The sequence below is a fragment of the Neopelma chrysocephalum genome, unplaced genomic scaffold (assembly GCF_003984885.1).
Source record: "Neopelma chrysocephalum unplaced genomic scaffold, ASM398488v2 Primary Assembly neopelma1_65c, whole genome shotgun sequence".
NCBI lineage: Eukaryota > Metazoa > Chordata > Aves > Passeriformes > Pipridae > Neopelma > Neopelma chrysocephalum.
In genome coordinates, this window is record NW_020897724.1 from 1,027,590 (window position 1) to 1,055,230 (window position 27,641).

General features: G+C 35.1%; 1 protein-coding gene across 5 annotated transcripts in view; it reads left to right on the top strand.

The window, feature by feature from the left end:
• Positions 1 to 27,641, top strand: part of SNX29 (sorting nexin 29) — a 96,165-nt gene that overhangs the window by 30,330 nt on the left and 38,194 nt on the right. For all 5 annotated transcript variants that reach the window (XM_027684248.1, XM_027684247.1, XM_027684249.1 and 2 more), the window contains 6 exons: positions 2,588 to 2,670; positions 6,224 to 6,330; positions 10,527 to 10,643; positions 11,013 to 11,068; positions 11,646 to 11,727; positions 24,265 to 24,405. In XM_027684248.1, the coding sequence (XP_027540049.1) occupies positions 2,588 to 2,670; positions 6,224 to 6,330; positions 10,527 to 10,643; positions 11,013 to 11,068; positions 11,646 to 11,727; positions 24,265 to 24,405 (586 nt within the window). The remainder of the gene's footprint in view (positions 1 to 2,587; positions 2,671 to 6,223; positions 6,331 to 10,526; positions 10,644 to 11,012; positions 11,069 to 11,645; positions 11,728 to 24,264; positions 24,406 to 27,641) is intronic.

The following is a 27,641-nucleotide window of genomic DNA, read 5'->3' on the forward strand; positions in this document are numbered from 1 at the left end:
CAACTAGTTATTTTTAAACAAGTTTATGTAATTTCTGTTATTGTTGCCGAGACTGGGGATGTTGTGTTGATTGCTCTTCTGTCAGTCAGTTTGCCTTGTTGTGTGACAAAAACAGTGTTGGGAGCTGCTTAGGTACAACAAATTCTTGTGTCACCAGTTACAATGGCCTTGGGATGCATTTCTTTAATGATTCATTGCAACTCATTTTCTAGCCTACTAACATTGCATATAGTTATTTTGGAATATAGGTTTTCCTTCTAATTTTTTTTATTGGTTCACTTTGTGCACTGTAGGTGATGCTGCTGCAATAGTAAGGGTAGTAAAATTTTTTAATAAATAATACTTTAAACCAAGGAGTTGAGCAAGATGAATTATCAAAAGAATTTGAAGTAACAAAAAGTTTGCAATTGCTCTATGAGTGCATAATACAGTAGGTGAATAAGAGGAAACTAAGTTTTAGATATTTTGAAGTAGAGAAACCTCACTGTTTATGTTGAGAACAATTGATCACATGACCAGAGTAGAAAATTTTCCTCAGTTGTAAAATTCTGAATATTTTAAGGCAAGGGAAATTGTTCAGTAAGAATCTGACTGTTGTGATTTGATGAATGAATATTTTTCCCGTTACAAGAGCTGATATTTATGTGTGTCCCCAAAGCTCTTTTGAAGAATTTGACATAAATACCTTCCTGGAGGCTTTTAGGACAAATTTCAGTGACACATCAGTCAGAGCTGAAATGATGGCTTCTGGATATCTGCAGTTACTCAACTGGTCTCCTGGACTCTCCAGAGAGTCTCTGCTCTCCTAGACAAAATGGTGGCTTACTGAGAGAAATTTTTACCAAGTTTACAAAGTTCTCTTTGAAAAATGGAAAAAATCTTAGGTAATTTTAGTTTCAAGTAGTGGTAATCTCATTCTTCCGTGTGAAAAATTTGAATAGCTCTTTCATAACAGTTATTATATTGTTTCAAAAGGAGCAGTCTCAGTGTTCAACCTATTTCCCAGTCTTCTGATAGAATAGACTCAATAGACTCTGTAGTATTATGTTGTCAGCTGGTTCTTTGTTGTTTTTTTTTTTTTGTCCTTATCAAAGAACCTTTCTCAAATTCATGGACATATTGTGCCAGTGGCTTCTTGGCAATACTAAAGATTTTTAATTGAGATTCCTTTTTCTGTATGGAATGCTATTACATCCCTTTGCAAGGCAAAGAAATTTATTGAAGTTGACTGTGAAATTGGATAATCTCAGATTGCATATCCTTAGACTATATTCAGCAGTGTTGGAGGAAAGCATAATACAAAGGACAGGCTTTGTAGCAAGAGAAGCAGATAGAGAAGATGAAAATGCACCGTGTAGGGAAGTGGGGGATAAGAATTTTGACTATACTTTGTCTTACACTTCTATGCACCTTCTGTTTACTGTAGATTCTGTCACCTAATTTGCCTCCTCTTATCTACTGTCTGTATTACTTAAGCCGCATTGCATTTGGATTTGGCATTTTATATTATTCTGTTTTACAACACTTCATTCACAGCCATAGCCCTTCAGTGATGGGTGAAATGATGTGTTGTGCATCTTGAAATGATTCCATCACTTCCCCTAAGCAGCTTCTTAGAGAGAGGAAAAAATATCTCTTGTTTGTGCTGGTGAAAACTAATTTGAATATTCCTATAATAAATGACTTTTTATTCCTGCTTAGTTAGTTGGTGACATGTCGCAAGTGACAAAAACATTTTATAAAAAGAGTGAGATACAAGATAATCAACTTAATCATATTTAGTAAGGGATGAAGGAGCTTCTTCTGGGAGGGAGCAGGAAGAAGAAGTGAAGATTGGTTTTATAGTATAAACTCATTATATTGCATATAGTTCTGCTTCTATTGATTAACACTGAATAAAATTGGGGTTGCATAGTTCAGAAAGCTGATTTGAAATCCATAGAAATATGAATATAGTACCAGTCAAGGCTTCTTATATGAGCAATGTGGTATTGCTCGCAACAGCAGTTTATTTGTGTGTGTGTATATATACATAATATATGTATATTTTGTGTGTGTATGTTTTTATAGTATCATAAGGACCATCAAACATATTTGCATGTGTTTCTGAATACTTCTAATTCTCAAATAAATTCCCATAAATAAAATGCCTGCCTTTGTGTTTCATCTGTTTCCAGCCTTCTGTGATCTGTTACATGCCCAGGGTTCCATCACACCTGGCAACAAATGTCCTTTCTAGTATCCCATCCTTATGTTTTAATTGATTGTTGATTTAGAGAGACTATATCATTTGTTTGCCATCAATACAGCATAATATAGAAAATCTAAATCAAACAGTTAATGAAAGTTTCTGATTACAGGATAACCTGTTTCACTGATATGTTTATGTGATCCTGGAAAACTAGTTTTCCTGGTACTCTGCTGTAAATGTATTATTAGTGTGTAAATCTTTTTCTTTTTTTTCCCCCCATTCGGGTGACACAACTTAGGTAAAGCTTATAACAGATAGTGTGTTTGTTTCCATTGAAAAAGGCTTTCATCTATTTTGAGAAATCAATAACATTTATTCTGTTCTTTTTATCAATAGAGAAAATGAGGTGCTAAAAGTGCAACTTAAGAAGTATGTAGGAGCTGTCCAGATGCTCAGACGAGAAGGTCAAACAGTGGAAGGTAAGGATAACATGAAGGGGGAAAAAAATCTGTGCACAGGGTTTGGTTTTGTGGATGCTGCCATTGTGAGACAGTATATTGGAGGCACAGGGATAGGAACTAAATGATGGAAGTGGCTCCTGGACTTGCAGAGAAATGACAGTGAAAGAGTTCCCCGTGCTTAGACCTGACTCTGATTTACAAGAAACTTTTTTTTTTCCCGATTGATCCTGGAATGAATCTTATTAGACAACCAACCACCCAGTCCTGTGCAAGGGCTGGTTTTTAACCAGCTCTTCAGCCACACAACACAGTCCTAGTGTGGCTGGGGACAGGGTTTGTGCTTCCACGTGCTGCCCAGTGTGACAGGAGCTCTCCCCCTGTGGGAAAATATCAGCATCTGAAAAGACAACAGTTCTGTTTCTGTGAGAACTGTCCCTGATTCATCTCGGACTGGCTATTTGCTGTTGTGCGAGGAGTTTTGTAATGCAGATTGATGGCAAACAAAGGAATGTTATGTGATGGAATACTATCAAATTACTGCTGAGCAGAAACAATGAAGAAGTCTCTGCTTTCCTTGCCGAGTCTTCACCAAAACAAATGAAATCATTTACATGAAACTGGGGGTAGCAAGAGATGATTATAAGTCCTGTTTATTTCTTTAAACTATCCTAGAGTAATATCTCTCAGTAGTGAAAATAACATATTTGATGTATTTTCCTTTTGAGGAAAATTACTGATGTAGATTTTTGTACTTATTTTTACAGAGCATTTTCTGGTAGATGAGGTGGCCTTACTTTTTTCAGTAAGAAACTTTCCAGAAAGAATTGTCAAATAAACAATAATCTGTGAATTACTGTGATCCTGGAACATAAAAATAAATATTTTGAGGAGAGAAAATTTAGTATCTCTAGGTTATTCTCTTGTTTTGGAGATCAGTATGTTTGGAATAGACTCTGTATGGAGTAGTAACGAGCAGGTTTTATATCTGAAAGATAATGAGTTAGCAGCAGGTTTACCTGTTTTTCTTGGGGTCTGTGATAGAAGTGTCCACGACCAGATGAATTGGAGTCTTGATTCTGAATCCTCTCCTGGTGGGACCTGTATTTCCACTGACTACAAGAAGGTGTTTTGAGGGACGAGATGACTTTTCAGAAATTGGCACCATCTGTCTGATGGTTTTCTAATTGTGAATATTGTGGTCCTGTCAGTAGCTGTATGAATGAATAGCACTGCTCTTAAGGGCCAGTCACTGTACTTATCTGGAGTTGAAAAACTTCATTCATCCTTAAAAGGATATTTGTTAGTGAGAACACATGTTTTTACTTCCGACTGTGCCGAGTGTAGTGATTCATATTAAGAATTATTCACGAAAACCATCGCTTAGGCTTCCTATAATAGCAGAAATTATCCTTCATTAAATAGTGACAGTTTCCATGATGAGTGTAATTATAGGAAAAGAAAAAAGTATTCCTAGGCTAGCTATATTCCACCATGTTAAAATTATGCAAATTAGTGAGTGGTAAGAATAGAAACTGAGTAGGATGGTCAGATTTTATAGATGAAAAAGGGGGATGGAACAGTACCAACATTTCTAAAAATGAACACATGCATGCTTTATGCTCCAAGGATATTTAATCAATCCACAGTAATTTTCTGTAATATTTATCATTAATGACCAGATTCAGCTACATGCACTATTTGTAATAATTTTTTTTACATTCTAACTCCACACATTGTATTTCTATAAAACTAGAATTATTTTCTTAGCTGCCATTGAAGATCTGGATGAAATTTTAGTAGTACTGGGGCCTCTGACTCAAAGTAAGTACTTAAGTATGTAAATAATCCTTGAGAACTAATTGCAAAAAAGAAGAGTGAGACACAAGAAGTTTTTTTGTTTTACCAGATTTGTAGAAACTATTGCACCCATGGTTTGTATACGTAATAAATAATTTTAATGATAATTAATCTTCTTCCAAATGATATCAAAACGAAAGTCTCAAATGCATTGTAGATTTTAGAACACTAGGTTTTTAGATTTTCTGTGAAACTATTTTGAAAGAGTCAAAATAAATTGAGCTTCTACTGCTGTTATTTTTATCACTATAAATAGTGAAGACTCTTCATGTTTGCTACAATAAGATAAAATGCTATTGAGTATGGCTTTTAAATAGTTTCCTAAAATAATAAATGAAACTCAGCATGATACTTTGCCTTGTGGTGACTTAAAAAAGCCAAAAAACCCCATTCAGCAAATGTGATTATAAATAAATTGCCCAAGAGTCAGAACTGAGTCGAGTTTGGAATATCATATCAGCTTTCAAAATGAGTGATCACTGCCGTGGACTGAGCAGTTTGATATTGGTATTTAAATATTTAATAAATCAGCATCTTGACTTCTCAGCCATCAGCAGGAGTTGGCTGTGGACCATTTTTCAAACCCGCTTAGATAGAATATTATTTATATAAAAATGCTGATCTTTAAAGTTTCTGGCTGAAGAACTTCAAGCAATATTTACAAGGAAAAGATCTTAAAATAGCTTTAGAATTCACTTAAATAATAATAAACTTCTGAATGCATATATTCTTCCTCAAAGCAAAAATCAGTTCTCAGGCTTCAGAGTATTCAGTCAGATGAATTACAGTGTCTTCTATCCTACCTTACAGTGGGTGTATATATAGTTTAGATTTTGAAAAATAATGAAAGCATTTATTAAACTTCTCTTTTATTAGGGCTTGTTTACTTTTATGTGCTAACTTTTATTTTCTTAGAAATTCATGAGCTACAAGGAAAAGTTGAATTGGACTTTGTGTAACTTGGAGGGGATTTACTTAGAATAGGCCTTCAAAGTGATCATCAATTACATAAATGATGGCTGGGAACAGGAATAGAAAAAACTGTAGTTTTCATTCACTGCAGATAAAAGAAGTAATAGGCTTACATGGCAGGTGAAGGAAGTTTGATTAGCTATCAAGACAACTTTTATGAGAAGAATACTTAAATTTAAATAGATTGTGCAGGGAAGCATGGTATCTTCATTATTGGAGGTTTCTAGGAATAAATTAGACAATTAACTGTCAGGAATGGAATAACTACAGCTGATTCTGCTTTGTGCAAAACCATGAAATACTGGAAGGAGTGTGGAATGTCCATTCTCAGCCCTGTTTTCTGTAATTTCTATGATGTGTAAGCAGTCTGTGCGAGTAATATGAAATGATATTTTGGAAGCCAAGTAGAAAAAAGTCTTAAAGAGAAGCACAGACTTAGTTTTAAAAGACTTTGGGCAGGATTTGCAGTTCCTACCTTCATATATTACTCAGTTCTAGTCAGAGAACAGCCAATTGCTTTTAGTTTACATTTTTTTTTTCTAATAGGAGTACCACTCTAACTATTGCTCACAAACAAAACTCCCTGCAGAATTTGTATTTTAGTCCTTCTAATACTGTATAATATTACATTCTGTTTTGATACTTTTAATAACTGTTTCTTGGAGAACTATTACTTCTACACAGGATGTCTTAGATGTTTGTGGAATTTAACATTTTAATTTGAGGTATCTCTTTGTTTTAGTTCTGCCAAACATTTGGAGCGCTGATGGTGAATTTACAATTCCAGAGCAAAAACAAGTAGAGAACAACGAGGAACTCGCCAGCTCTTATGAAAGAAAATTGATTGAGGTAAAGTTTGTACTGCGCAAATTTAATGGAATCATAATTACATTATGACATTTGAAGCTTAAATGGTTTCTTTGCTTAGCTGTTATTTTTCTCCTCAGTAATGTAAAAGGTAAGTCTGACTTTTTTTCTTCAAAAATAAAAGGAATGAAAAATTTAATTTTCTTGGTTTCGCGGGTAAATTTTCTTCATTCAACTTCAAGGCTTATTTAAAGCAATCCAGATAATTAAAAGTACTTCTCCTAACAGAGGTACCTTTTTATGCTTTGGTATTAGAATGAAGGTTTTAATAAATAAACAAGTTCCTTGAGGTTTTAACTGATGGTGGTGAAGTTGAAAACATCACAGACAGCAGGTTCCAGGTTTTGTGTAAGTTACGGTACATAATTACAGGCATTGCTGTGTTGGCACTTGAGCTTTATTTAAAATGAGAACATAGTGAAGTCTGTAGCTTTTTCTGTGCTTTCCTTCTGGTTTCTGATTGCCAAACCCTGTTTCATTTTTGTGTTGCTTATTGAATACTGCCTTACAGGAATGTATGATGGAAGCTACTAATTCTGTTGATATGGCCAGGTTAGAAAAAGTTCTTAATGCAAGATTTACTTTTAAGACTAATGTAAAAGTCATTAAAGAAGAAAAGAGATAGATTAGGGTTTCATCCTAAATTTAAATACAAATTATTTTCAAGACAAAAGTAATGAAATTTAATATCTAATACTCATATCTCCTATTAAATATTAAAAGAACATTTTTATAAAAAGTAAAAAAATTCTCTGTCTTTCTCTTGCCCAAAATACTCTGAAATTGGATACCCACATTAACTGATTAACATGAAGAGGACTAGAAATGCAGGTCATGCATCAAGGAGATTAATACAGTTCTAAAACATTCATACTTGGTTATCCTTTTCTCTCCCTAATGCATACTTTTGCTGGAGTTCTTCTGACTCCTTTCCTCTGTTCTGTACCTATCAAAAGAATATCTTAATTAAGAACACAGGTAAAATCTCTTTCAGCTCTGAAAGCCTCCTTAGTTCTACCAAGTTTGTTCTGCATGTTCAGGGATTTGGTGCTGACACTTGTGAGTTTGTGGCAGACAAACCCCTGTAACAATCCTTCTTTAGAGGCCTTAGCATGGCACACAGCCTTGTAATTAAATATTAGTTGTCTTGGAAGTCAGTGTAGAAAACAGGTCTTAAATTACTCAACTGGTCAGCACTTTTCTGTGGAATCACAAGTCCTTCTGTAGCTTTCATGAAGTGAGACTATTACTGAAATACAATGAGATGGAATTTCCTCTGTCCAGGGAAGTTTGGCACAAGTATGGACTTTTTCTGCAAAAGTTTTGAAACAGGAAGCAATAATTGAGCATTTTATGACTGTATCAGTAGATTTGTAGAATTGTCTTTGCCACTTAGAGTCTTACTCTTTTTCACTTGTAGAAAAATGGAATTATTCATTAGTAGTAGGATACCTGCTCCTTTTTTTGAAGATCTTTGAGTTTGTTTCTGTTGGTGAAAAATGTAGAACATCATCGATTTTTGAAAATGAAATCTTCTCATGGGAAAAATACATCCATGCTTCCACTAAGAGCAAAAGGAAGCAACTTCCAGTTCTGTCTAGAGTTTCCTGGGAGATACAATGTTTTGTATTTTGTGACTCCTGGCGGAAAAAATGCCTATATGCTTGACAAAAAGTGACTGATTCAGATGTAGGTTGCGCAAAACTTCGATGAATTTTAGCTGCAAATAATACTAAAAAGAAATCTTGGATTGTTGCAAGTTCTTAAATGTTTCTCTGCTCTAAGTGTGTCCTTCCAAGATAGATTGTGTTATTCAAATGCTTAGTGAAACATTCCTAGCATGTTTTAAGTTAGCAGCTTAGTCCTTTGCTGTGAAACAAGAAGTGGTATAAGCATGTTTTCTGATATGGCCACCACCAAGTCTGAATGATCATCAGTCCAAGGGAAACTTAGGTTGTTTGTACTTTGATTTTTTTTTGCTTCAAATATGTTGTTGTGGAGAAAAGCAACTGTGAAGATGATTAAAGTCGCAGTAGGGAAATTTGTTGCTTAAGCTTCAGTGTGGATTGAATAAAGGAAGATGTGATGACATAAGATATAACTGAAAGAATATAATTATATGGAGACCTCTTTATTATTTTTAGCAGGCTTTGATATTAAAGAAAGCTAAATTAGTGTTGTAATTCAGAAGTATACCTGATCACTCCTTTGGGTTTGCTGTGGTGGTAATGCATTTTGCTTTGACAAGAAGGACTGAAGTAACTTAATTACTGATAAGTGGTACCTGGCAATTTGTCCTTTTGATAAGATGTAACAAGTGATTTGCTGTTAAATTTCCTTTTTATTATTTAACTTTGCTAGGGACGCTTATAAATTTTTGTATTACTTCTCGTGCTTTGAGAGAATTGTTGAATTTACATATTAATCGAGTCTGCAAGTAGAAAGTTATTTCAAGGTCATCCAAATTAGACCGAGAGAGAAGAGTCACATATAATATCAGATAGTCTGAATTTTGTTCTTCTGGTAGAGACAGGCACTGAAAAATCAAACATGATTTCAGATATGCAAACTACTAAGTTTTATATCCATTCACAAATTTGTATATTGATTTTGAGAACCAGTCAACCAGCTATCAGTATTATGGTTTTTCTCTGGGCATTTCCAACTAGTATTCTATATTCCATTCTATATATTCTCTACCTTTTTGTATGTAAAATGCAAGGAAGTTCTGCCTCCCAACCCAGTCTCTGTGTAATTAAAAGTGACCTGTTAGTATTAACCAGAATCAGAGACTTATGATATCCTTCAATGTTACACCACTCACTTTAAATTGGAATTAGTGGTTAAATGAGTATAGTTTGGCTCCTTTTTGCATGTGTGTTACACTGATGAATTACTGGATTTGAAGGACTCCCTCTAATGTAAAAAGAAATTGGAAAAGAATACTTGAAGTTTACCTTAGGAAAATTATTTTTATTTTTAATCAATGATGTCAGATCCTGCCTTGTCAAATTGAAGCTGCTTTTTTCTGGTTGCTTTGATTGCGTGAACGATACAGGTTGTGTGGAATAAAGCACAAAATTAAAAGTGAGCACTAAATTAAACCGAATTCAACTGCTTTATTTTGGGGAACTTCCCTGGGGAAGAGGGAAAAGGCAGAGTAATTGAAGAAAAGGAGACCATGAAATTCATAGATAGTAATGAACTGCCTCCAGAAAGGAAACTATGAACTCTTAAGAGAGTTGGCAGTCATCCAAGTCCCTGTGATAATATTGAAGGTGCTGGATTGATATTCATCTTATTCAGCTTTGTTACCCCGTTGTCTCTGCTGTTCTCTGAGCTTTGGATGCTGATATGAGGAGGCATTTGAAGAGTTGCTGTAACTGCACACAGGTATAACAACAGTGGTGGCAGCTGCTGTGCCCACTGCAGGGGCCAACCACTGAGTGCTGCTGTTTTCTTCTAACTACTGTTCACTTCACATCCTTGATGCTCAATCCAGCCCTTGTCACATCCTGCATCACTTGATGCTTTCCTAACTCCGAAATGGAGAGCACACACACAGCCAGACTTGGTGTCCGGAGAGGCCCCACGAGAGGCTGTGCTGTTTACCTGTGCACAAAAACCTGTGCCCCAGACTAACTTCTATTTAGGCTCCTTTGACCCCTCACAAATTTGCCTGGGATGAGTGGACTTCTAGCTCCAGTGCTGTTAAAACTCCAAGTAAGAGTGCAGAATACATCACTCGTGAATTATTGACAAAGTTAATGCAGTTTGTGCATTTGCATTACTCCCAGTTCAGAATACTGTGATTAGTTTGTACCTGTTAAGGGCTGTGTTCATCGAAGAATTAAACTGAGAACAAAAGTTAATGTGTTTTATTAGAATCAGTTGTCATAGGATCTCCCGTGATAGGAATAAAATTTGGCTTAGAATTGTATTTGGTCCTATTGAGTTCAATATCAGAATTACATTGCAAGGCACGAGTCAAAATTATAACAATCTCTGTTCTTAATGGTCAAACTAATGCATTAGCAATGAGATGCACTCCTTGGAAGAGTATGGCAAAATAAAACCTCAATAAAATTTGATATACATGTAAGAAATTACAGAGTGTGATTATTTTATTTTATTTTATTCAGTTTAGAACACAATTACCTCTTGGCTTTGCTTTTCAGGTGGCTGAAATGCATGGGGAGCTGATTGAATTCAATGAGAGGCTGCACCGTGCCCTGATGGCTAAGGAAGCTCTCGTGTCCCAGATGAGACAAGAACTGATTGATTTGAGAGGCCCAGTGAGTGTTTGTTTATGGCACTGCAGAACCTACCACTCTGGAATAAGCTCAAACTCCTGATGAGATATATAACAGCTTATAAGAAATAGCAGATCTGACAACAACATCTTACTTGATATTTTTGATAGCATTTGATTCTTGTTTCTTTACAAAACTATAAGCAAATTCTAACATGAAGGACTCACAAGGGGTGGTGTGTTCACAATCGTTCTGAAAGATTTTGTTTTTCTTTTATTGTGTCTCAGTAATAATTTTTATTGGCATTTATAAAATTGACTGTTGAATTGTAATTTCTTTATAATATTGTGCTTTCTTAATTGAAAACATAATAACTAGTGTGTGGGAATTATTTCTGTTTTGTAAACACAGGTCCCTGGAGATTTGAGTCAAACATCCGAAGATCAGAGTTTGTCAGATTTTGAAATGTAAGTTTTGTAATTCACGAATTTTTCTCTTCCTCTTTGTCTTTATGGCAAAGAGGAATAAGCAAGCAGATTCAATAATTTGCTTTTCCTATGTTATTTCCAATAACTGATTTCTTAGCTGTGGTGTTCTATTATTAAAGTATGGAGAGCTGCACATTCCATGCCCTAGTGTAGTTTTTAATAATGTTGAATGCCAGGAGTTTGGATTTAGCTGAGTTTTGTGGACCAAAATGTTGAGTTTGATGAAATGAATAATTTTTGTTTCATGCATATAATCAAATGTAGTCAAATCCATGCTGTGAAAAAAGAAACAAAACCCAGAAAACCTGCAGAAGGAGTTGTTTTGGTGCTCTATATCAGTGCTCTATTTCAGTTGGGTTAATTTTAGGGAACACTTTTAACTACAGCACATGTAAATAGTTCAGGCAAAACTCCACTTTTTCTGATAATTCATTTGAAATGTTAAGTTGCTTTGTTGATCACTTTGATCATTATCTAAACCATTGGATGTAGTTGCTTTGCAATTCATACACATAAACATAATTCCCTGTTTTAAGTTTTTCTCTCTCCTCCTCAGATCCAATCGTGCTCTTATTAATGTTTGGATTCCCTCAGTCTTTCTACGTGGAAAAGCTGCTAATGCATTCCATGTTTATCAGGTAAGTGATAAGATATATTTCAACACAGATTTTGTGTAAAAGCTTCTGACTGAAATAGAACATTTTAATAATTTAAAGATCTCCATATAATTTCATTAGAGATCAGCTAATGAACAGGCAGCAGTAACTTCATATATATTCAACCACAGGATTGTGTTGATTATCCAAATAGCATATTTTGAGGGTTGACTTTTAGTAGTTTAATACTTTAAAAGCATGCTAATAAGATGACTACCTTGGTCAGGGAGTGCAACAATTCAACATTGATCAGTAATGCCTTCTTCAATGTGCATGTACATGTTTTATTTCAATTTTGGAGGTAGCAATGACCAGAAATATTGATTGACAGACAGACAGGTGTGAGTTACTGTAGTAGCTCATTTAAAAACATTTGGAATGATGAAACAAGTCTTCACTGTGTGTCATTGAATGTGTTCATAGTGTGCTCTGCTCAGGCAGGTCTGAATTTAGGGCTTTGTGCTCTAGCCTGACTTGCAGTTGAGGCTGTGAAACCTTGTACTGTTCCTTGATTCCTGGATTCTTGACACTCTCCATGGATAGAATGGCAGGGCAAACTTTAAACACTCTTTAATATGCTGTCCCAGGCTGTTTGTATTTCTTTATTTGGGGATTATTAGCAGCTGCAAAATTTCTCCACTTTTGTTTCAGCCACATGTAGTTGGTTCTGAACAAGACTGCTGAAGCTTGTTAACATTCCTCTCACTCTGAATGGTGGTTTTTGTAGAATTTTGAATCATTTATGAGGTGTTGGCAGCTAGTTGTAAAATACAGGAAAACACCCACCTTTTGGCCAGTAATAGAGAATGAAAAATAAGACTTTAGGTAATGGAAAGAAAAGCTGACAGTATGGAACAGTTAGTCATTTGTTCAAAACCACTGAATAATCAATCAAATTCAGATGCACAAGTGAGTGTGGAAACCTGACTTGCTGACAAGAGTGATTATTTTTGTCTTTCTGGCTTTCACATGTTCCTCCATTCTGCTGTCACTGGCTACACATTCTCAAACCCAGACATCAGTCTGCTAACACAGAAATGATTAAAAGCCTCAGGATCTCACCCCACCAAATCTCTGCTACTCTTATAATGTAGCAGTTCCATGACCACTAGAAGAGCTCTGGTTTCTCCTACTTATTACCCAGGTTGCTCTGTTTTATTCTTTTCATCCTGCTGGAGCAGGGAGGTTGGGCCAGATGACCCACTGTGGTCCCTTCCAACCTGACCCATTCTGTGAATTCTTTGAAGAACTTACTGTATTTTTAATTTCACTTGTAAGTTGGTATCGAATTAGTTACTAAAGAGCTCAGTACTTGTTGTGCAGTTTGACTGAACATGACCATACGAGTGGCATCATGAAAGCCTGGAAATTATGCACAATTCACATATACTACAGATGTTGTGCACGTTCTTTTTCAAAAGGAAAAGTACTGAGATAAACTAAGCTTCTCAATTTGTAAGAGGTTCATTTCTTTACCCAAAATCTGCTGGAGTGAGTAGAGGATTAGATGTTGCTCTCAGACTTCATCCGTTACTTGTCATCAATGGAAAACAAAGAACTTGTAATTGAAGGATATTCCTCTGGAGAATAGGAAAAAAGGAAGCAAAATATTGTAAGTTTCTAAAAGATTGGAAATTCTGGATCTGCAAAAAGACAATTTTGAGAATTCTGTTAGGTTCTTTATGTCTACAGTATAAACTCATAATGTTGGACATTCATAGGGTGCAAAATGGGTTATTTATGAAAAATGTACAAGTTCTTTTGAATATGCTCTATCCATTACCTATTCACAGTAGCAATTTACAGATACATGTAATGTGAAAAGTTAAATATTGCTATATAGAATAGACATAGAATGTAGTAAGACTAATTTGTCTTTAATTACAGAATAGCACAGAATATTGTAGAATTCTTCTGGTGAACACTTGTCCACTTGCTCAACTTTGTCTTTTAATTGTTCAAAACAAGCAAACAAGACTTATCTGTAGAAGTGACTTAAAGCTTCCATAATTCTTATTAAACTTTGATCATTGTACCTGTTGTGATCTTTCCTTATGGAAGAATAGATTAATGGCATTCCTACCACTTTTTGATCTCAGTAACAAATGCGTGACTGGGAAGAGTATCTGTCTGGCAAATAGCTTTGTTTTCTGCCACTGTGCATGTGAAAAAAGGAAATTTTCCTAAATAAACATACACTCTGAGCATAGTATGTGATGAAACATCTGAAGTGATTACCACCTCTCTGATCAATTATTTAGTCACGTACTTGCTGAATATATATTTTACATTTTATAGCGACCAGGAAAGCATTAATTTATAAAACTTCAATAACAGCTCTGTGCATTTATCTTGTTAAATCTGTGCCAAAACATGTGCTCCTGATTACAGAGAATTTGATTCAATGTTGAAATTGTGGAAGAGGGTGTTTACCAGGCTACCAGTATGTACTGAACAGACAAGGACTGGGGGTGCAATTAGGATAAATGATTGAGCTCATTTATGAGAGTCCTCTCATTCATAATAAACATTATTTTTACTGCTTTATCATTTATTTCTCCAGCAGCAGAAAATTAAGAGGCACATAAAACTTTTTGTATCAGAGAAATTACTTGTGGTATATCAATGTAAAGGAAAGTAGCAATACTGCAGAATGTTGATATTAGTGAGATCATTACCAACATCTTTTCAAGTTGAGATTTCTCTGCCAGTAGTTGAGTGACCACAACTTGAGGTGCAAAAACTGACTCTTGGTTGTGCTGGTTAATTCTGAGAAAAAGATGTCAAATGAACTTTGAAGAAAGCCAAAGTGTGCCAGTTGGAAGAGGCAAAGTTTGAAATTTTGGGTTTGGTTAAGCATAATTTTTAGATATGCTGAGTACTGACAATTGTAGTTAAAGCTAATTGGAAATTAGCCTTAAGGTGCTCAACCTGACTGCAAATTAGGTCATGTGTGTAATACTATTAAGGGAAGATGTGGTTACCAAATGAAGGTGTTACAGAAGGGCACGGACCTCGCCCACTGCTTTTCCAAATGCACTTCATGTAAATGTATTTCTAACATGGCTTGATTTCTTCTGCATTTTCTATTATTGGAAAGCTAAAGAGATTGACCCCCTCTGCCCTCCTGTTTCAAGGCACCTTGTTAACCTTTGCTGATTTGAAATTGTGTGTCTCTGGAGCATTTCACTTGCTGCAGAGCAGGACAGTGAGCCAGGGGAGACTCGCTGTGTCACAATTAGTGTTGATGCACTTTAGAATCCTTGTGCCTCTTTTATCCCTTTTTGATTATAAATTAATATTTTCTAGCAGAAAATAAACTATTGTGTACATATCACTTGCCTTGGAAATGACCAAAAGAGGGTGGAAAGAATTGCAGAGCACCTCAAGTAGTTTGAAAAATGATGAACTTACCAGTTCCACAGTATCTGTCATCTGTTTCCATGGACTTATCAATGCTTCTTAAGAATATAAGAATTAGGAGAAATAAACCCAGGTTGCTGTGCCTCTGTGAAATCAATGCCAATTTTGCACTTGTGCTTCTTAAACAGGAAAAGAAATTAATGACATGTTAATTTGCCTATCAGGAGGGGCCTGACCTGGACAGGATAAGAACAGACTCCTGCAGGAATTCTGTTATGGTGTTTGCTTTATTTTTTTTAATTTATTGCAGATTTGCAACGCTGCTTTGAAGGGCATTTCAAAGCATTTCTTTTTGAGTCGCATTAACGTTTTGGTCTGTTTCAGATGTTATGTTCAAAATCAGTACATCTTTCATCCTTAAAAACACCCAGGTGTTGTTCTTGGGTGAATACAGATGGAAAAGTTTCCAGCTCCAGCCCTCTTGTCACAGAGTTTCAACCATCAAATAGTTCCTTAAATTTCTATTAAGGATTAAAGATTCTGGTCAAGCTCAGAACTCTGAAAGCAAGCAACATTTTATAATGAATCCTATTAGATGTGGAAATTTCAATCAGACCTCTGTATTTGTAGAGTTACATTGCACTCTTGCAGTAATGTTTAACTGGCAGAATTAACTGGTTATGAATACTAAGGGCTTAAAAACAAGGTCTAGAAGCAGCCAAATTTTATGCTCAATTTGAATGACTGAGTTAAAGGGGACAGTTGTGAGCAGCAGATAATTCAGTGCTCACAGAGTAGTGTCTTAAAAATTAGCAGAGCCATAAACCTATACCATTCAACTGTGGATCTTACAGCAATTAGAAGTTGTATAAATTTTAGGGAAAAAGCTGTTTAGAATTGGATCTGCACTTCAGTGCAGTTACTAAGTTCAGTTAAAAATATTAAATATTAAAAATATTTTTCACTTGTTTTCTCAGAATATAAAGTAATAACGGAAAAATGCACATTTTAAAATCTAAGTGGATGCTAATAATGACTAATTTAGTCCTAGAATGGAAATATTAAGTGTGATGATGAAATATCTTTCCTTCCACTAATGTTTATCTCCTATGCATGGCAAGCTCATTGTAAATGTTTTCAGAGCACATCCTCTCTCTTTATACTTGCTCAGATTTGTTTTGCCTGAGGTTTAGACTGTGACTGCTGTCATGTCATTCATTAGTGCTGATGGATCACTTGTACAATTAATGTTGCACCTGAGTAGAGAAATTAATTAGATGACCGGTTGATGTCCTTATTACGAATCAACAAATCATAAGGATTATTTAGACTTCACTGGATGAAATTATCTAGGCTGTGACAGGAGCTCAGACTGGATTGTTATAACTGGATCTTCTAGCAAGGACATCAGAGCAACTGTAGTTATCCAAAAGAAGGTTCAGAGGCTTATTCTCTTGCAAAGTTTGTGATGGTTACTACTGAGTGGCAAACTGATTAGTTATAAGCATTGAAGGACCTAACCACATGTGGAGTAACTAATATATTTTGTACAAAGTAACAGTTAAGAAAGCCTTTAAACACACAATTTAAATAATAGGGAACTTTGTAAAACCCGGGTCATGCTGACAGAAGTCTTCTCTTGTGAACAGTGTGTCTCTCTAGTTAACTAGTTGCTTTCTGGTGACTGCTTTTTGTGATCTGTGCAGTTTGATGCCCATCTTTTTAGTGTAGCAGATGCTGCTCAGTCAGCCTACCATTAGAAAATTATTTCTTGTCTAATATAGTCACAAGGATAAAGACAGAATCCAGATCAGTATAAAAAAATAATTTTGCATTTACATTTTACCTCTAGATGGTGATAGTTAGATGCAGTTCCTTTCGTGTCTGTGAAGTGAGTTGATTATTGCAATAATATTATTTTGTCATATTTCTCAACTGTAGAGTATCTTGTTATTTTCTGTCTACATATGGATTCCACTTTCCTGTGAAGTGTACAGCAAATGCCATTAGTCATGCCTTTTGTTGCTATAATTACCAATGCCTGACACTTAAGATAATGAAACTGAGATTTTATGATTCTTAAAGTGATATCAATATTTAAAATGGCTTCTTACAAATATGCCTTGTTTGCAGAGTAGTGAACACTTCAGATTATAAACCAAATAAGATTAAAGATTAACATGCTAATCAGACAAGACTGTTACCATTTGCATATGAATAGGACTCCCTAAGATTGTAATCAATAAACATTTCTTACAATGTTTTTATTGATTTGACTGTCTTCAGTCTTACTGTTTAATATTGACCAAGATATTTGCTCATAATATTTCTTTTTATATTACTTTAAATGATGTTTTCCTCTCCACTCTCTCTGAAGAAGGAGCGTTATCCCTTCCTATGGAGGGGCCGTGTGCACAGAATCATTTTGGTTGGAAAACACCTTTACAACATCGAGTCCAACCATTAACCCAGCACTGCCAAGTCCACTTTAAACCACGTCCTTAAGTGCCACATCTACACATCTTTTAAATTTCTCTAGAGATGGTGACTCCACTCCTTCCCTGGGCAGCTGTGCCAGGGCTTGACAACCTGAGTGGTTGATCTTTAGTTTACACCCAAGCCAGCATAGCCTTAGTATTTCATCAAGGGCAGAAGTCTTAACAGTGGGAGGCAATGCACTGGCAGTTAGTAGTTGAAAGGTAAGCAAAGAGTTGCAAAAATTAAACCCAAAGTTGAATTTAATTCTCCCGATGTATGATGAATTGCATGGCTGTAGCAGCTGCAGCTCTAAGCAGGCAAAAAGGAGAAATAAATAGTCTTCTAATCATATTCCATTTCAGTGCAGCTCAGGGCAAGGAGAGAAGAAAATGAAGTAGAATGATTTGGAGAATTTGAAAGAAAAATATGGCTCATGGCATTCTGAAAGAGAGTGGTTTTAGAGTGCGTAAGCCAAGAAGGTTGAATATCCCACTTTTTCTGCAGTGGGATCCAAGGATGTGTCAGAGAAGCATAAGACAAAGCATAAAGGAGAAAAATATTTAAATAACTGGAATTGAGGGAATATACAAGGATGAGATCAGTCCTTGGAGACTTTTATAATTATTTATTTTCTAAAGGAGGCCATAATACAACCTAATACATTGATTTGCTTGCTGAAATGCTGAATTAAAAAAATACTGGGAAATTAAAAGCAGAATTTTTATTTTCAGATTATTTTATAACTACTACTGAAAGAAGCAAATAATTTAGATCCAATTAATAACTCAAATAAATATTAGCTATCTTATTCAGAAATGGATTGGTGAGATTGCTTCCTTTCCCTTGCCAGAGCACCCAAAATATTCCATTTGGAGAAAAAGGCAGCACTATTTTCTCCTCTGCAGAAACTTCTTTCACTGCAGCAGTTGTCATGCATTGCCATGACTGTATTGGTTCAAAGTGCACGTTCATGCAATGATGTTAATTATTTTGGCTTATTATAGGTCGTATTGCACTGTTGAAATGACCTTATTATGTTACTGAGTGATTTTTTTTTTTTTTTTGCTGCTTATTTCATTTGTATATAAAAAGACAAAAAATATTGGTTCCATCCAGCAAAAGCAAAGGCGATGCTGCCTTTGTTCTTTAGAGACCAGTCACTGTAGTGCTGTTCTGGGGAGCAGAAGCAGAACTGGGACTGCAGAAGCCCAGTGAACATTACTCTGCACATGTGTAATTGGGTGGATAAGTCTAAAATGCATGACAATTTTTTGTTTAGTAGAGCAATATTGGCTCTTTTTAAGGCTCATGCTTTGATGTGCACTGTGTCATATATTTGACACTGTATTGTTCATTTTTCTGAACTAAATAACAAAACCTTGAAGATTTAACATAACAAAATGTATTCTAGTATTTGCAGTCTTTGTGCAAGTAGATAAAATGGTCATATTGAGATAAAAGCTTATTCACTTTAATTCCTGTTATGTCTCTATGGCACACAAAAAGCTGCTCATATCACAGCTGAAAAGTTTCATTGTTCCATTTGTTTTTCATTATGCAGAAATTCTTAAATTGGATCATTTTCAAAGGGGGAAACTTAACCATAAATACAGTCCTGCAGCTGTGTCAAAATATAACTTGCATTTGTATTCATTTCTCACACTTCAGAGGTAACTTTGGAGAACTGAGCTTGAATTTATATTCTAAACAGAATCCCATTCTCCTGAAGTAAAGTCAAGAAATTAAATCAGTTCTTCCTTTTTTTGCTCTATGCTTCCCATTTAGATTCATACCTTTTACTTCTTCTCTGTGTTTTGAATGCAGATATATATAATTTTGATAGAAACTTCCTAAATGGATTGAAATATGACACTCCTATTTTATAATCTGCTTTCCTGAGAGGAAAAAAAGGATAGTTCCAATCCACTGAAAACAATTATTTCTTAAATAGTGAACTTTGATCAAAATCTCTTTAATTTAGTGTTCCTGAATAATTAAGATGTACATTAAAGTTGAGTCAGAGTTTTAAGAGTTAAAAAAAAACTTTATTAGTATAAAGGTAAAGCTATGGATCAATGGTACTCCAAATTTTAGAGTGTTATTTAAAAACAAATGTAAAGAAAACATTCACTAGTCAAGCTTAGCTGAGTTAACAGTGAAAAATAATGGTGCCAATGTGTATGTAATGTTTTTGTATTCATGCTGATTGGGTTGTCTCTACCAAACCAGTTGCTCATTTTTCTTTTTTGTTGTCACACACTTGGGCATTTATTTGAAAGTATGTAATAAACAAGAGGACCTCCAGAAAACTCTCTTTTTTTAGTGAGGGAAAGGAAGTTAGAAATACAGTAGTATAGAAATAGTAGCTTTTTTCTCTCACCCTTTTTTTATCCCCTGGTAATGCTTACTGAGGTGGTAAAGGTCACAGTAGCTTCCTTACTGTAGATCAGTCTCCTTTGCTTTACTTATGCTGCCCAACATTTTTTTTCCCCATGCTTCTAAGGCAGCTATGACCTTGTCCAGCCTAGGACTTGTTCTTTACAAACATTCTCAGTGTTCTTTATGTCCTTTGAAGTGTTCTGCTGCTGAAATGTCCCAAGTTCTCTTGCATCTCGTGCCACTGAATTTTATATGTGGTTTAGTAGAGTTTCACTACTCACCTTCCCTTAGCGTTGTTCCCTCCCTTTCTGACATTTTTCTTGCCTCAGGAATAGGCCATGGACTCACAAGGACTTTAACTTCAGCATTTTTGTATTTGTGGATCTCACATAAAGAGTTCTCTGGCTAGAATTCATTTTTCTTTATGTATTCAGATCATCCTACCAGGAACTTCCCCATATTTGCGGGGAAGATTCAGGAGTAACTTCATTTAGGGGAGATCCTTCTTGATGCTTAATCTGCAATTTCTATAACCATGGATGTCATTGCAACAGAAGAAGGTTCTGTAATATCCCAGTCAGTGTATCTTGCTACTCACTGCATTGAGAGGGACACAAAAGTGAATCCTCAATATACCAATCTATATTTTTGCATCAAAAAGAAAAGCACCCACATTGGACTCCTACAGACCTGAAGAACGAGTGTTGGTTGCAGGCATTTGGTCTGTGTACACTGGAAATGGAGCAAGTTGGAATTTTGGCATTTGTCCTTTATTTTCCTCAGGCTTTTATACACAAGTAGCAAGGAACTGGGTCAACTGTTACTAGTCTCTTACCAGGACTTGTTAACAGCATTTTGGACTCAGAACTGCTTAAAAGATTTCTTAACTTATTAAAGAAACTTTAGGCTCAAAAAGCAGGACCATGGGAGTAGGATTTTTCATTTCAGTATGCAATCATTAAACCAATGCTTTCAAATTGAGTCTCAGAAGATTTTTGGCATTTCAGTAATATTAAGTTAGAAAGTAGTTGGCTGATAAACACAATATTAAATTGCAACTGTTATTGCTATTGCTCTCCAAATCTTTGACTTCAGATGTTTTTGTGATGAGAAAATAACAGACTAATTCATTATACATACTTATTAACTGAAATTTTTTTTGGAGCTGCTGTAAATCATAGCTACAGAAAGGTTACCAATCAATCTTTACATGGGAGACCTAAATGGAAAGTGCTCCTTAATTACAAGCAGAAGCTACTTAGCTAATTTTTTAATATTCAAGAGAATATTAAAATCAAATCTTTTGTCTACAAACAAATAAGCATTCTAGGAGTGATTTTGATTGAGTCTGTAAGTTTTCATTACCTTGAAAATTACTTAACTAGGTTAGGAAGTGGATGATATCAGGAAAACACAGGCATTAGAAAGGAATTGTAATGATTTAGAATTGATTTTTTTTAAATTGATCAGAGAATAAGGACTAAAAGTCCTTTAAGTCTTTTAAACTTTCTATAACATGATCTTAAAATACTGTTCTGTAATTATGTGTCATTTGCAAAGGTATTTGCTGTAGCAAAAGGTGGTGTTGCTCTGGGGTACAGCGAAATAATTTGGGACAAAAAGACACAAAAGTGTCTGTTGGCAATTACAGATTTCACTCATTTCCTATCAAAAGATTGTGAATGAAATTGTGGATACCTTGAAGATGATGGGAAAAGACCTAATGACTTTTGACACAGTTTCAAACCATGCATCTCAAGTTGCTTGATTTAGCATTACTTCAAAATTTTGTCTGCAAAAGTAATCCTTCCCTGATCTTCCTGTGCTGGTGTGATCTGTATTTGAGGTAGAAGGGGATAACTATGTGCCTTAAATGACTACACTAGGATAAGTTTATCCAAATAATTTTATATTTAGTATTTGCTTTGTTTGATTTCCCAACTGAATTTGCATTGTCTTGGCAAGGGAATAGTATTCCCTTCTGAGATAATGAAGGTTTAAATCTGTACTGCATTGTGAACTTTAATATACCTTTCATACTCTATTATATGATTGCCAATAAATTCAATATGGCACAGGGCTCCAAATGTTGCATTTTCATTTCTTACTGCTTAAATGAAATCAATATCTATGTACATAGAAGAACAGTAAGAAATTTTCTAGTGGTTTTATCTAAGAAATTAATCTATGGTTTTGCAGTCCTTAAAAATTTCAATTACAGTGTACCGGATTCCTTAATTAGTTAACTATGGGTTACAGCTTAACAGGTAATGTTGAACTGCATGATTCACCAAATCACATGTGCAAAGATAACTGCTTAGTTAAATTAAGGTTTCCATATTAAATGACTTAGTTAAAAATAATTGAAGTTTGTTTTTTTTTATCATCCCCGCCCCCCGTAGGGAAATTGAATCATGAATCTTGGGAATGTACACAAAATTCCAAACAACGTGCTGGTGGAAGTGAGAACAGGCAGGGAGAGGGGTTAGATCTGGACGAATAAAGATTTTAATATAGTTTTTACTACATTAAATAAATTTTATTAGAATTATGCAAAATACTTGCATCTCATATATCCCTTCATTTGCTTTGAAAGATGTACTTAATTGTTCAAACAGATGGTCCTGTAGGAGTTTAATTATCCTGGCCTTATTTTCAAAGTGGAAAAGAAATCTGAATACTTCTTGCAGACTTACTATTGTGGTTCCATCATTACACTATCTGAATTCTTGTTACCAAAACCAGTTGAATTTTTGTTTACATCTGCATTTGTAATTCACACAATACTCTGAATCTTTTGAATTCTTAGATGTGCTAATTTTGGAATCGTAGTATTCCTTTTTTGGAATTGCAGTATTCCTGTAGAAAATGTATTAGTATTTTCTACACTGAAATAGTCTAATTTGGCAGAATGGTGTCTGCATGGTATATTGCATTTTGTTGCAAGGGCAGAAGCCTCCTATAAATTTGAAAAACTAGGTGTCTGCAGGAATAAAAGGACTTGATAAAGACCAAACCAAAGAAAGGCTGCATGAGCTGCTTATGTGGGAGGAGGCATTCACTTGACATCCCTTGATCTCTAAAATACCACAAGTCCTTAGTAAAGTATAATTTTTTTCTAAGGACTTGTCAAATGTAGAGGAGAAGGACCATGTTAATGTTTCAATCTCCAGGAAAAGCTGCAATTCGCTGCTGAAATCGGCCACATCAAAATCCAAAGTTCATTTTTTCTGAGTATTCCCCAAAATACCGTTGTTACTGCCCCCTCCTCGGGGTTGCTTTTTCACATGAGGGTTCTCCTGATACTTATCTTACAGCTTACTAATGAATTCCTGGGGGTTTGTGGAGCAGCAGGGCAAGGCAGTGTCATCAGGACCATTTCAGCTTCATTCCTGATGCAGAATGCTGAGATTATTGGCACACACACCAGAATGAATAAGTGACAGATTCTATAAAGCAGCTTAGGAAAAGGTCCCTCTGGATCTTGAGTTCTAATGCTTGGTTTAGAGTTTCTGATGTGCTGTTTCAGCATTCTTTTAAACTGTAGGTTCATTCCTGTGGAGGAAAGGTTATTCCCCGAGAAAAGGGTGAAAACTCAGTTTTCTGGAAGTATATTTCACTTCTCCATGAAATTTTCCCAGAGAATGTGAATATTTAGCATGTAATTGGTAATATGCTCATGAAATAATGAGTGGCAAACAAAAGCAGAATCACAAAAACTACAGCTGTGTTAAATTATACTTAATGTCCTATACAAGCAGAAAGAATGAACTGTGTTTATTTTCCAAACAATAAAATTTCTAGTTTAGTTTTCGATGTAATTTTGTTAGGAAGTAAATTAAGTTTCATACTTGGGATAAAATTATGTTTTGAAATTCTGATGCTACAAAGCTAATTTACAAAGTTGAAAAACTGTGTTGAGGACATAGAAATCAATTTTATAGTGGTATTAAATTATTTTTTTCCTTTGGTCACTGGGTAGCAGAATATGCTGGAAACCATGGTAACAAAAAGTGCTGCCATGGTTGCCCCACAGTCATGTTCAAATAAGCAAGCTGTGTTTGTCTTGATTAAAATAAGAGAAAGAAGGTAAAAGAAAGGGAAAAAGAGAGAAAATAAGGTTAATGACCTGTGCAATAGGAACAGCAAAGGCACAGTCAGAGCTGTACCTGTGGCTATGGGATCCTGGAACTTCTGGTGCTGTGATGTGATGCATCACATGAGGCTTTGAAGAGTGAGGAGATAAATCATCTCAGGGTTTGTCTTTACACTGTTTCCTTCCATGTCTGTATTTTGCAGGTTTATATCAGGATAAAGGATGATGAATGGAATGTTTATCGAAGATATGCAGAGTTCAGAAGCTTGCATCATAAATTACAGAGTAAATACCAGCAAGTGAGGACTTTTAACTTTCCACCAAAAAAGGCCATTGGAAACAAGGTACTTGAAAGAACTCACAGTATCAGTAAAAGTTGGGGGGAAAAAACCTCTCTCATTCATACACAAATAAAAGAGGTGACTCATAAATGTTTTTACACCTGCTAGACAGTACCTGCTATTTTTATACAGACTTTCCCCTTACCAGGTGCAGGTTCACTGATGTAGGTAATGCAATGATTTTTCCACTTACTGAAAAGAAAACTGGTTCTATTAAATGAAATATTCATGACATATACACTAAACAAATGCACAGAACCTCAAAAACTGTACTGGACAGCTCCATATGTAAAATGAAGTCTCTACTACATTTTTTTTTTTTAAATGACAGCAATTAACAGTGGTGAGTAATTAATTAAATATTTCTGTTGCAACTTTGTGTTAGAAAAATCATCTTTGCTAATTTGTACGAGATAATATAAAATTTCATAAACAACTAGAAAAAAAATTATAAATTCCTTACTTACTTTCAGATGTCAATGAATTGGACTGTGATTGTTTAAAGGTAGTAACTGATCTGACTCCAATGGTTTCCCATGTGTACTCCAAAAATGAGCAGGTGCTGTGAAAGGGCAGTAATGCACATAATCTGGAATAAGTGGTGGTGATGTAAGTATATTAAAATTAATCAGTAAAACCTGCAATTCTGTTTGCTTGGCATAAAGTCCACTGCTGATGTGGTTGTTCATTGCCTGTGAACCTGGGAAATGAAAATACTTATGAGATCTTTTTTGGTTTTTTTTTTCATCTGTTAGAAGCTCATGCATTTTTCATTTAATTTTTAGTGGATGGTTTTGTAATAGAAACAATGTATTTTCTTCTTTGTTACATAACTAATTCTCCTTTTTTGAAGTGATGGAGTATCAGCCACTTCAGTAAATTACAAAAGCCTCCTTTTAAGCTTTCTTTTTTGATAGTCTTTCATCCTTAATTACTTTAAATACTAATTGAGTTACAAATTCAGTTGCACGGTTGATGCATACAGAATTATCAGTTGAGCAACTCATTAAAAAATTTACATTGCTTATTCTTTTAGTGCTTCAGCTTTGAGCCAAAGTTCTACCTTAATCCTGCACAAACCCACGTTCTCTCCTATCAGGTCTCAGAAAAAGTATCTTTTTACAGTAACAAAGGGGTGCCATCCATTGGACTCCTGAAAGACTGCTATGTTGAGTTGTGATTATACTTCTGTGTATTAGTTTAGTGATTATAAGCTAATATTTAGTTTATTAGTGATTATACTTCTGGCTACCTGGTGTAAATAACTTGGGAGTCAGAGTGTGACGCTCTCACATCAGCTTTGCAAGAGCTTTTACCTCAGTTTGTCACACAAGAGCTTATTTGCACAGCACATTGTGTAGGAATTTCTTTGTCTTTTAGTGGTGCTGTTTTCTGTACATGTCACAGGATGTGTTGCCTTCAGGAATTTTGTATCATTTCGTGCAGTAGCTCCTCAGAAAATAACTGCCTTGTGTGGCTGACTGAGGTGGATTAATGGCCTGGAGATGGCCCTCCCTTCCATGGCAGAGCAAGTTGAAGGTTTAAAAGGAAAGTTTAAAAACATCAGTGTAAAATTAATTAATTCATGTGAGAGTGTCTGTCATGGAATTCTGTAGAACTTTCAGTTTAGGATGAGGGGTTTGTGCAGGATGTTACACATGCAAATATTTGGCAATAAACATTAGAAGAGATATTGCCAATACTACTTTTTTCATGCTGCTTTTTGAACTTTAGTGGCTACCAAAGCACGTTCCCTTTTAGATATGCACTTGGATTTCAATAGGTATTTTTTCTCTCTGATATTAGTTATACTGTTTCTGATAGAATTGGAGCTGTCTTCCTGTTCTTAGATTAATCATTACAATCTTGCATCGGTGCCTGAAGAGCAGTTTCAGTAGCTGAATTCTGCTCACAAAAGTGTCTCTTACGTCAATCTACGGTTTTCATATCCTTTACAGATCCTCAGTGTTATTAGATGCCCAAATAACATATTGGTAAAAAAATTGCCCTCCATGTGTAAATAGCTGAAAATCACTGTTTTACAGTTTTTGGAAGGTGGTGTTAGTGCTTTTATATCCTTCAGGTCTGTGCCTGAATGCTGTTATTCATTGCATGTCTTCAGTCCACTGTTTGGTACCATGAGGCTGATGAAGGTGATTCTAAATGTTAGTGGCATCAAAAGCTCCTGCTGTCATTGATGCCAGCTCTAAATTTGGTGTTCAGTGACACATCTCACATTTAGGGAACCTCCAAGACCACAAGAGGACACCATATTCTACAGAATGACCTAGAATGGCTCCTGCAGAGTGACAAAATACTGTCCAGTGTTTTGCTATGCAAAATATTGGAGCTCTGAGAAGGGAGTTTGACTAGAAGAGATAATGTAGAAAAACATATGGGGAAGTATTAATTTTCGTGCACAATTTTCCTGGTTACTGCAGTAGAAGACAGGGCAGATTGGGTTGAAATGCAAAGTTGCAGCATTTGATGTTGGGAAAATACAAAAGGAAACCAGAATTTCAGCTGAATGAGGACTGTAAGAAGTCAGAAAATCAAGTATTATTACCTATATACAGTGGAATTTGAAAATATTTAACAATTATAAACCAATATTTTGAGGATATAATATATTCGTTCTAATTATGCTGTTTTAAATGTATTTTTGCCTTTCATTTGTTTGCCTTCAGTTGGGACAATTTATCTTAACAGTTCATGTTCATGATCTTTCAACGAGTTATGTATACAGCATTAGAAACTAGCTTTAATGCTTTAGGAAACATAAATTTAATATACAGAAAACCAATTAGTTGAAAATTAGCTGAGAAGAGGATAGAATACTGCTTTGGACAAGTAACCTTTCTTCAATTACAAAGAAGAGTCTGTATTTGCCTTTCAGGTTGGTAACCTCATTTTCAGTGTATTAGTTTAACATTTGAATTTAGTAAGTTAGAACCAACATAAAGCAATGAAGAAAATAATTTGATTTATAAATGTTGCTTTGAACCAAGGTAGAGCAGATATTTACCATAGGAAAATATAACAATAATGCTTGCAAGATTCCGTGTATTAATTTTCATATATACTAGTCCCCATGCTGTATATCTTCTACTGAAGATATTTCAGTGCTGGTAGGAAATAGTTGTCAAAATCCTCATAAGTAATCCTAGCAAGAATAAGTGTTCTTACTTCAGTTTATTGATGCTCTGTTTGAGCAAAACCAAGAAATATATTTGTTCTCC